Below are 11496 nucleotides of genomic sequence, written 5' to 3'. Positions count from 1 at the left end.
GCTGCCCCAGCTCTCCAAGTCCGGCTACCGGCAGGTTCCTCCTCCTTTGGTTTAAGTGTCAAGCAAATGGGTTTCCTGTTAACACCGGAATGCTGTGAAAGGGCAGGAAGAGGCCAGGCCGCCTCCTCTTTCCCCCCTTCCTATCCGGTTTATTTATTTTGTACATGTTTGTTTTGGTGAACCGGGTGATTGCAGCGCGTGCGGCTCTGGGGCAGCCTCGGCGGCCGGTAACCCCTCCCCGAGGAGGCGAGGCCCGGCCAGACCCCGCCCGATCCCGGCTCCAGCTCTGCGGGGCGGGCTAACGGAGAGAGGAAGGGGGAAGACAGTGGGAGAGGCAGAGCTGTGAGAAGGAGGCTGCCGGGGCGCGCGAGGAGGCGGGGAAACCTGCTCGGCCCGCGCCCGGCCGCTCCCCCGCGGGCTGCAGGTGGAGCCGCGGAGGTAGCCGCTTCCGCCGCCGCCGCCGCCGCCGCCGCCTCCTTCTCCGCCTCCTCCCTCCTTGGGCCTCCTCCCAGGCCCGGAGGCTGCTGGCGCGGGACGCCCGGAGCTGACGGCCGGCGCGCGGGGCCCTCAGCTCGTCGATGGCTGAAGGCCGGCGGCGGGAGGACGAGGACGAAGAGCTGCACGAGCGCCGGGAGCTCGGGGGCCCGCGCCGCGCCCGGGGCCGTGCGCTGTCGGGCCACTCGGCCGCAGGTGAGGGGCGCGGGCAGCGTGAGGGGGGACCGGGGCACCGGGGACCCAGGGCTGGGCGTCCCGGGGCCGCGCAGGTCCTGCCCCGGACGTCGGCGGCTCCCTCGCCCGCCGGGAGGGGACTGGCACCTTTAACTCTAGGAGGTGAACGGGAGGGAGAGTGGCTTTTCTATCTCCATCCGAACTTTGCGGCCGAGCCCGAGGAAATTCAAACCTGTCTCTACCTGCTAGTGGCCCTGGAGCCGAAACTACAAATTTTCCATGCACACTAAATCCACGAGCTGCTGGCTTGGAACTTGTGGCCCGGGTGGTTATTTATCTCTGGATGAGTCAGAGGCCAGTGGAGAATGCCTCCTCCCGATAGGTTTGCCTCCGCTGTCGCAACCGGGTCGAACCACATGCTAATCGTCCAGGCGGGTTTCGGTGCCTCTTGAACTTCGGACCTGTGACTGTCCTCCCAACCCCCAGCCACCCGAGTTCACCTACTTTCTATAGGACTTGTTTTAGAGTTACTTGATGACCCCCAGCCCCACCCCCCAGTCCAGAATATAGCCTTCCAAAAGGCGATTCATCTGGACTGATCATTTCTGGGCCTGTAACTTGTGTTTTGGGGGTGCGCAAAGGGGCGCGGATCAATAGTTTGGCGCAGAAGTGGAAGAGTAAATAAGTGTAGATCCACACCCCTTCCCTCTTTCCTGGGCAGCTTTTCAATTAAACAGAATAGAGAGGACGTTCTTTGGTCTTTGGTTCCAACTGGATAAGCCAGGTATCCTAAAACAAGAGGGAAGAACAAACCCAGGGAGGTGACAACAAAAGGGAGATAAGGCTGTGAGAAAGGTTCAGATGTGAACATTCATTAACGCCCCTTTAGAAAGTGGAATATAGTGAACCCAGCCATGGAGCAGCTTTTCTATGTGGCTCCCTTAACCTAAGAGAAAGTTGAAGAATTAAAAGAAGGTAATGGGTCTGTGGGGAACAACTGGAGGGTAGAAAATGGGATGAAAGGAAAGAGTTTGAGTGGAACAGGAGGAAATAGTCAATCTTGGAGCCTTAAAAATAATTCCTTTTGCCCGTTACTCTTTCTATCGAAATGAGGCATTTGACTAACCACACGAACACCAGCTGTCTTGAAGATAACTGATAGTTTTGTTCAGTATAAACCCAGACCTAATGAAATAATGGGTAATTGCTGGATATGAGTAAATAATTCTTGCAAGAATACAATGAAAAAACTTTACAAAGATGTTCCTCTGTTAAATTACTGATCTGAACATGCCTTGGACTCCTCTTATCTTCAGCAAAAAGCTTCACTTAGGTACTGTGCAGAGCTGTACCCGAGGTCATACTAGATATGATCCAGATAGATATTTATCATTTAGTTTCAATATGTGTATTTATTCCAAGGCTGGTGGAAATGGCATTTTGTAACTTGTTTTTCGCAGTTCCTTAATTTCCCAAGGCTACCAGAAGCTTTTCTAAGTTCCATGATAATATTTTGCTGATACGTGACACAGTGTCCTTTTTCACTCAGAAATTGGTGTTTGCAGTTTCTAACCATTTAGTGTACCCTTTCTCCGTTAGGGGGTGAGGGGCAGAGATACTATGGAGTGGGCAGAGAGTTAAACTGGCCGTTATCGGGCTTCTTTCTTTTGAGACACATTATTTAATAGTTTACATTTCTTTGCAAGCTGTGCTCCTGTTTCCCCTCATTAGTTCCCGTGTGTTTTTCAGACTCCATCGCATTCCTTACCAAGCTTGGGCATTTGTTAGTTATGTTTTGTGCTGGATGTTCTCTCTCCAAGTGAGAAAGTAGGAACTGACCCAGAGGCTTCATGTTTCTTCTTTTTAACATCTTTCTAATCGTTCACTTTTTCCTGCTCTCATCCGCTCCCTCCTCCCTCCACCACCTCACAGTCTAAAGATTTTCCATTTTTCTTTGATCTCACAGAGGTTGACACCATAAAATTAGGGTTTATGGACTTGAGGGAGTCTGTGAACTTCTTCTCTCCATGCTAAATTTAGGTGTGGTTGTGGAAATGTGTTTTTTTACTTTGTAATGTACATTCAGGAGAACGTATAAAACCTGTAAATCATAAAGTAAAACTCTTGTAACCTGTGCCCAAGTTGAGAAATAGAATATTATCATTTCTCCGAAGCAAACTCTACTCCCTCCCAGTCATGGCTTCTTCCTTCCCCTTGAGGGAACTACTTTTATTCCCTTGCTTTTCTGTGCAGTTTTACCTGTACAGTTTTATCTGTGCATCCCTATACAATATTATTTAGTTTCGCTTATTTTACAACTTCTTATGAGTGCAATCATCCTGTAATTATTCTTTAGTGTCATTCTTTTTTCACTCCATATTAAGTTTGTAAGATTTATCCCTATTGTTGCATGCGGCTGTAATTTCTTTTCTTTGTATTCTCATATCACACTTTTTGCTTATTTTTTATTGATTTGTTGGAGTTCTTTACTTGCTCAGGAATCTCAACTTCTGTTGGCTGCATGTGTTCCAAAATCTGCTTCCACTCTGTGGTTTATTTAAAAAATGTTTGTTTGTGGTTTCTTTTGATGTGGACATTTGTAATTTTAACGTAGGTGTATTTATGAATCTTTTTCTTTGTAGTTAGTGTCCCTCCTCCCCTCACTGTCCCCCTTGGTTAAGAATGCTTTCCCTACCCCAAGGTCATGAAGATATTCTCCTATATCTTCAGTATTGTCTCCTAAACTTTTGTTAACTTTCTTTGTGGAGAGGTGCCATAGCTTTCTTCAGACTCTCAAATGGGTCTGAGAACCTCTGACTGACCTACAGCATTTTTATATTGTTTCTCCAAAAGGCAGGGAATACAAAATTCTAGGTCCTCCCTTAATCACCTGGAAGAGTGGTAGGCACTTAATAGGGTTTAGTAAATACTAAATAAATGTACTCTCTCTATATGTTGATGTGTTTATGGTAAATGCTAGAAGAACAGATATAACTTCTCCAATGTGTTTTGAGTAAAATAACTAATATTGTCAGTATGAGGTCACAGAATAAAGTTCTTTGTATTCTTTATGAACCAGTTGCTTCGTACATGCTAGCGCCTGTGAGGGAGGTATTATTTTCTCCATTTTATAGTTGAAGTGGGTACGACTCGGTGCACCCAATGCAGGGGGCCTGGGTTCGATCCCTGGTCAGGGAACTAGATCCCACATGTATGCTGCAACTAAGAAGCCCGCATGCCGCAACTAAAAGATCCTGCATGCCGCAGCTACACATGCCGCAACTAAACATGCCATCATGAAGATCCCACATGCCACAACTAAGAACTGGTGTGGCCAAAATAAATAAATACATATTTAAAAATAAATTAAAAAAAAAAGAGATTGAAGCTCAGAAATACTTAAGTGACTAGCTCAAGATCCCGCAGCGAGTAAATGGCAAGATGCGGACTTGAATCCGGGTCTGTTTGACCTGAAAGTCCATGTTTTTCCAAGCTATCCCACTGGCTGCAAATACAAGTCAATTGCTTTTCATGCTCCACACGTTTATATCTGCATGTTGCTTGTTATATTTTAGAAATACTTTATTACACTTATCTGGTGCTTTTCTGCTTAGGAGGGGCTTTCACAGCCTCATGGAACTTGATTGTTACAACGACCTGAGAGGGAAGAGGGTACATTTTTATTATTCCCATTTTAAAGATGAGTAAATTGAGACTCAGAAGTGTTAAAAGACTTAATCTAAAAGAATACAGCTAGGTATAGCTGCACCTCAGTTACCTCTTTTGGGTGTTTCAAGTCATAAACTGTCGTTTCTTTTTTTTTTTTTTTTTCTGCGGTACGCAGGCCTCTCACTGTTGTGGCCTCTCCTGTTGCGGAGCATAGGCTCCAGACGCGCAGGCTCAGCGGCCATGGCTCACGGGCCCAGCCGCTCCGCGGCATGTGGGATCTTTCCGGACCGAGGCACGAACCCGTGTCCCCTGCATCGGCAGGCGGACTTCCAACCACTGCGCCACCAGGGAAGCCCAAACTGTCGTTTCTTAATTTGATTCATATAGCATGCTAGGTCATATGGCCCAGAGTTTGTGGCTCTGTCTAGTAAGTTGTGTAGTTTTGAAAACTGCATTAATTCTTCTGGGCCACCATCTTACAGTTTTTGTTATTAGAATTCCAAAGTTGTCTAATTTATTTTGAGGAAGTTATTTTAAGTCCCATAGAAACTATGGATATATGTACATGTTGTTTAAAAATCCTGCACTCACCAGCTTCTTTTAGAAGACCTGTCTAGTTATCCTGTCAGCAAAATGTATGCAAAATGGTGTAGAAAATACAAGGAATACAAAGAAATATATAAAATAGGCTCCCTGCTTTTAAAGAACATGTCATAGAATTAAGGAAGGTAAGACTAATATACTTTAAAGAAATAAATAAGAATATAAAGTAGTCCATGGTGACTAGCAAGTGGAGTTTAGCATAAGAGAACCAGACAGTCTTGGTTCATTTCTTGGCTTACCTCTTACTGTGTGACCTTGTGCAAGTTACCTAACCTCTCTGTGCATCCATTCTTTATTTGTAAAGTGGGAATATTAATAAAACCTATTGCATAGGGTTTGAGGATTAAGTGAATTAGTATATGTAATACCTTTAGAACATAGCTAGGCACATAGTGAATACTTCCTATAAAGTTATTAGTGTTTATTTATGTATATTTTTGGTAAAATATCTGACGCCTCATTGAGTCTACATTTTTCTCCCTTTGGGAATAGTTATGGGGTTTCAGGTTGGCAGAGAAAAAGGAGGTAAAACTGCATCTTCACCATTTCTAATCCAATGTAGTTGCTTTGCTTTGGAGTTCATACATCTTTTTGAAATATATCAATCTTACAAGACCGCAAAAGACTGAGACTAGTTCTTCATTTGACATTCCTTGCACCATACAAACTATTTTAACGTGGCTTGTCGTTGATGTTTACCCTTTCTTCATCATCACAAATGAAAAGCTCATTCTTGTGACATAACTATTTGTGTTCAAAGTGATTTCAACAAATCAAAGGTAAGTTGATGACTCTGCATCCTCTTTTTAACCAGGGTGCATCCCTTCATTTTTTTTTTTTTTTTTAATTTTGCCACTATTCATGCAGTGCTTCTATAAGGTCATTGGCATGTTACATTCTGGGGGCAACTATTTTCCCTCAGATCGTTTCAGCTTTACATTTAATGGTACTTAGAGTCTTATCCTGAGAACGCTTGGGTCTCTCTCAGTTAGCTTTAGCCTCAGCAATTTACAGCATCTTTCTGGGCCTTAGTTTTTGCCTTATGAATTGAAAGGATGAGGCTTCCAACATTACATTTTATGATTCTAGGGGATGAGGAGGAAAATAACTTCTGACTCGGTTTACAGAAGCCTGCCGGTGTGCAGGGTCCGATCTAGGGGGTGTTTCTCCGGGCTCCTTGTGATGAGGGAAAAGCCCAAGGTGCCACACTCAAGATGTCGCCTCACTGGGAAAAAGGCAGTCACGTTAGCTTAAGTTGTGCCGCAGGGACCTGCCTTTCAAGATGGGCACTTCACTTCATCAGTGGAGAACATGGGATGTGTTCTGGGGGAGTTTATAATACTGAACATAGGTATGATGAAAATATTATCCATGAAGTACAAGATGAAAATATATGTCTAGTAGCTTCAGAGCAAAGAGCAGCGTTAAGGTGGGGAGGAAGGAGGCCCGGCCCCCTCGTTTGTATGAAGGTTCAACATCCATTCCTGCCCCTCAGCAGCTGTAGGCCTCACCTTTAGGGACTCTAAGCTTGCCTTTGGGTGGGGATGGGTGCATGGCGGGGGAGGGGTGTACAGGCAGTAAACCATTGTTTTATTTTCTTTTTTTAAATAAACTTTGTTGTTTTAGAATAGTTTTATAGATTTACAGAAAAATTGTTAAGATAGTACAGAGAGTTCCCATCTACCTCACATCCAGATTTCCCCGTTACTCACATCTCCTTAGTTTTTACCTAATGTCTTCCTGCTCTGCAGGATCCCATCCAGGACACCACATAACATGTAGCTGTTGTGTCTCCTCGGGCGCCTCTTGGCTGTGATGGTTTCTCAGATTTTTCTTGTGTTTGATGGCCTTGACTGTGTTGAGGAGTACTGACCAGATATTTTGTAGCATGTTACTCTATGGGGATTTGTGTGATGTTTTTCTCATGTTTAGACTGGAGTTTTGGGTGTTTGGGAGGTCAAGTACCATTTTAACCACATATTAAGGGTATAATAACATCATTTATAACTGTTGATGTTGACTCTGATCTCCTGGCTGAGGGAGTGTTTTTCAGGTTTCTCTAGGCCAAGGTTACCACTCCCCGTGCCCGCCCCCCATATTGTAGGAAGTAAAGGAAGCCACTATGCAGAACCTACACTTAGGGAATCAGGAGTTAGGCTCCACCTCCTTGGGGGTAGAATATCTACATACATCTTTTAGAATTCTTCTGCACAGGAGATATCATTCTTTTTTACTCTCACCTTAGTTTCTTCAGGTTCTCCAAACATCTGCCTTGGGATTGTGTTTAGACCCTGCCTTTTGGGGACTGTAAGCTCAATTCCTCCACCCAGTTCTGTCCAGAATATCCCATGTGTGCTGCTGTCTGGCACTTCCTTTCATAATTAGAAAGGAAGGCATGAAATGAGTATCCAACTTGAGATGACCTGTGACTAAGACTCATTCACACTAGAGTATCAGCAGGTACAATTTTGGAAATGGAGAGGAAGTTCGAGTATGAGAGGAATTTGGAAAAGCCCTGGACTAGGATAATCAAACAATAATGATATAATTTATTGTGTGCTAGGTCCCAGGTGGCATTCTAATTGTTTTCCATGTATTTTCCTCACTTAGTCCTCATACCAATCTTATGAGATAGGTGGGATGATTTCCTTCATTTTTGCAGATGAGAAACCGGAGGGGGTGTTTACCCAGAGGGGGTAAATAATCTAGTCAAGGTCACGTAGCTAGAAAGCTATGGAGTAGGATTCTGTGCAGACTCCTACCCAGTATTTATTCTCGTCTTCCTTGGTCAGTGCAATCCTATATTGCTGACTGTGGCAAGGTACCCACCTGTGAAACTGCTTCACCCAGCCTACTAATGAGAGGCAAGAAAAAGTTGTTGAGTGTGGTTGCTAGAAAAATTCTTTAAAGGGGACTCAACTGCACAGAATATCCTTTTGCCCTTATCACCTTCCATCCCCCTACCAGGAACAAGGATGTGTAGCTCACAGCAGCCATCCTGGGTCATGAGGTTATCTTGAGGATGGAAGCCAGGCGCTGAGAATGGTGGAGCAGAAAAATGGATGGAATCTCAGTTTCCAGTGGTAATAGAGTCATCATATGAGCTTTTGATTGCCTGCTCCTCCTTTATTTAAGAAAAAATAAACTCTGTCTTATTTAAGCCACTGTTCTCTTAGGTCTTTTAATTAGCAGCTGAATGCAATTCCTAACTGATAAAAGTTCTGACTTGTTCATATTTTTCTCTCTTTACCACCAGGCTGTTTTTGTTAACATGAAGTTACCTAGGTTCTTGTTGCTATTTTGTACTGTATTATAATGTGACCTTGGACAGATAACTTAAAGGCCCCTCCCTTTTTGCATCTTTTGAATGGGAATTATTCATTCTCTAAATACAAGTTTACTATGGGAAACATGCTTTTAAACGTCACATTTTCTCATGAGTGATGTACATTTCTTGAAGAGGGTCATGGTCATACTTGGACAAGTTTAAGGGTATTGCAAAGGAAACCTATAGAATCTGAAAACAGTTTTCTGATTTTGTCATTTTGCTGAGTGCCAGGTCTGAATACCTCTCAGGGAACAAATAAATAGAAGCTGTGACAGGAGGTGATTTTGTCCTGCTCTGATATGCATACGAGCAGATTCTCAGTGGCCCCACTGATGAGCGTATAACTCATGCCGGGGCTGCTGCGGGGGATTCAGAGTTTGTTTCCGATACGGCTGCCTTCAGTGTACCGGAGTGTTGTTTTCTGAAGATACATTAATCAAGGAATCGCTATACTGGAAGAAAGGTAAATGCTTTTTCTGAGAGCCGGCCAAGAACAAGGCACAGAAGAAAACGTTTGCACATGTGGAGAATAACTATCACCATTTCCAAAGAGTCCTTTGAAACTAGTACAGAGGTGTTCACAAAAAACTGGAAGGCCCCTCCCTCAGCATGGGGCCACCCATGTAAATGACCCTTTCTTGCTTTGTCATCACCCTTGTTTCTTTATTTCCTCACAAGGACTCCCCCTCAATACACACTAGCTCAGTGGAGATGAGCTATCTGGAGATTATAAGGTAGATTTGTGTCACTCCGTTGAGGTATAACTCTTGCCAGTGGAAGGTGTGGTTTGTAAGTGAAATTCATTTGGAATAAGGCGTGGTATTTCGAGTTTTAAAAGGTGCAGACTTGTGTTTGAATATTACTCTTAATTAGATGCTTAATAATGTGAAATGCCTAATATCACAAACATTTTATCTGTTATGCTGTTCTATTCCTGTTTCTCCTTTCTTCTTGAGGCATTCAACTTTAAAACGTGGTGTGGTATTTCTCGCATTTCTGTAGCAATGGGACCTTTAAACAGTGCTTCTCAAACTTTAATATGCCTACAAATCACCTGGGGATCTTGTAAAGATGCAGATCTTGATTTAGTAGGTTTGGGGTGGAGCCTGAGATTTTGCATTTCTAACAAGTTCCAGGTGATGCTGCTGCTACTGGTCCCTGGACCACACTTTGAGTTACAAGGTACTCAGTTACCTCTTTCTCAGTGCTGGCTGGGCATCAGAATTAAGTGAGGAGTTTTTAAAAAGACCTATACTCATGACCCCACCCTCAGATTTTCCTGATTAATTACTTTTGGAATAGTATCTAGAGAACTGTATTTTGGGAGCTCTATGTGAGGTGAGACTCACTGGCTTAGTGTCCTATTAAAAAATGTGATGTTGAGTGGTTTCAGTGTGCTTTCTTGTAATTTGAACCGTAATATTTTTCCGTCATAAGTAATTTATGTTGTGATGCCTTTTGGTCAAACAGAATAAATAAATGGGATCCACATGCATTTTATACATGGATTTTATTCAGTCCCTCTGTTATCCATAGCCTACGAAGACTCCACATAAAGAATGATGTAAGGACCTATCATTGAAGTAACTGGAAAGCAACGTATGGGATAGTTAACGTTCTTTCAGATTGCAAGAAATAGAGGTCTGTTCTGCTAACCTCAGCTGACGGGAGGCAGCTTATAAGGATACTCCAGTAAGTTGGAAGACACAGGAAGTAGCCTTGGAAGTCATTTGGAAATAAGAGTAGCTCTAGGAAACTGACAGCAAATATTTACCCCAGAGAACATTCCTTTGTAAGTTGCGAAGGCCGTTATTCTTTATGTTACTAACACCACCATTCTGGTGACTCAGTTCACTTCTGTCTCCTTCCATGGCTTCTGAACTTACTGAATAATTGACTCTTGTTTTTCTTACAGTCAGCCTCCCTAAGAAAGAGACTCTTAAGTAGGCTGGCCAGTCAGGGTCCTGCACAGAGTGCCCCTTTGGGGCAGGGGTCTCATGCTGGTTGACCTCAGAGGCTAATGACAAAGTATATAGTAGCCAACTTTTCAGGCCCCTCCCTGGTCCCTTCTCCTGGAGGGGATGGTAGGGTCTTGTGGTACCCACACGAGAATTTGAGCATCGCCTGCAGCTGATTCTGTCAGATGGGACTCTGGGCCTGGGGGGTGTTCTGAGGTTTCTTAGAATGGAGAGAAGGTAAAATTGGCAGATTCCATGCGGACACTCTTTCAGTAATGAGTTCCACGAGGGAAGATTTATGTTGTTCATTGTTATAGCCCCATAACGCAGAACGGTGCCTGGCACATATATTCAATACATGTCTGTCAAATAGAATAGAATTTTTTAAACGATGTAATGTCTTTATTGTTCGTTTGATTACATTTTATTCTAACCCGAATGCACGGGCAACTATGGAGAGTGAATTTGTACTCTGCCCGTGGCTCACCGAAGCAATATGCTCTGACGCGCCAGATCTTTCCTTGTTGCCTTTTTTTTTTTTTTTTTGCAGTACGCGGGCCTCTCACTGTTGTGGCCTCTCCCGTCGCGGAGCACAGGCTCCAGACGCGCAGGCTCAGCGGCCATGGCTCACGGGCCCAGCCGTTCGGCGTCATGTGGGATCTTCCCGGACCGGGGCACGAACCCGTGTCCCCTGCATCGGCAGGCGGACTCCCAACCACTGCGCCACCAGGGAAGCCCTCTTGTTGCCTTTTTAGCAGTGATGAGCATTAGATGTTTGCCACTCGGCGGCATCAGTACGGCTGGCGTCAGGCTTTGGGCTGAGGGGCAGCAAATGGATGTCAAGTCCAGCGCTCGGGGTCCTTCCTAACGGCCTCCCTCTAGGGTAACCTTGGCCGCGGTGGTTTCTCCTCTGGGAGGCGAGCGGCCCCTCCCCATCCAAGGGCGCGGCCATCTTGGGTCCCAGTCGCATCGGCTCTGAAAGGTCAAGTGTGGATTTGGACGTTTGGCCAAGGAAAGGAGGCTACTTTTCAGGTGAAGAGGGAGACACTGGAAGATGGGAGTCGTCGTTACTTACAGCAGCTGCTGCCTCTTAACAAGCTCCAAACCCCCTATCTGTGCGGAATGGGTGGAGGGTGGATGTTAAGGATGTTTTCGAGGAAGGATGGACCCGGCTGATGATGGATGGGATGTAGGGCAGCACAGCGAGCGCCAAGTCCAAGGATGCTGACCTGCCCCGACTCGGGCAAAGGAGCTTGGAGTTGGCACCTT

The 11496-nt window shown here is 44.8% G+C and overlaps 1 protein-coding gene across 6 annotated transcripts in view; it reads left to right on the top strand.

The window, feature by feature from the left end:
- The first annotated feature begins 417 nt into the window (after window positions 1–417).
- Window positions 418–11496, top strand: part of SH3D19 (SH3 domain containing 19) — a 177629-nt gene continuing 166550 nt past the window's right edge. For 5 of the 6 annotated variants that reach the window (XM_029234661.1, XM_029234660.1, XM_029234663.1 and 2 more), the window contains exon 1: window positions 418–690. In XM_029234661.1, coding sequence (XP_029090494.1) covers window positions 579–690 — 112 coding nt within the window. In that variant the 5' untranslated portion in view covers window positions 418–578. The remainder of the gene's footprint in view (window positions 691–11496) is intronic. The other variant, XM_029234664.1, reaches the window with a different exon arrangement.

Source organism: Monodon monoceros, unplaced genomic scaffold (genome assembly GCF_005190385.1).
Source record: "Monodon monoceros isolate NGI ecotype Baffin Bay Population unplaced genomic scaffold, NGI_Narwhal_1 Super_Scaffold_20, whole genome shotgun sequence".
NCBI lineage: Eukaryota > Metazoa > Chordata > Mammalia > Artiodactyla > Monodontidae > Monodon > Monodon monoceros.
Note: the sequence above shows the minus strand (reverse complement) of the source record. Positions and strands in the feature narration are given on the sequence as shown.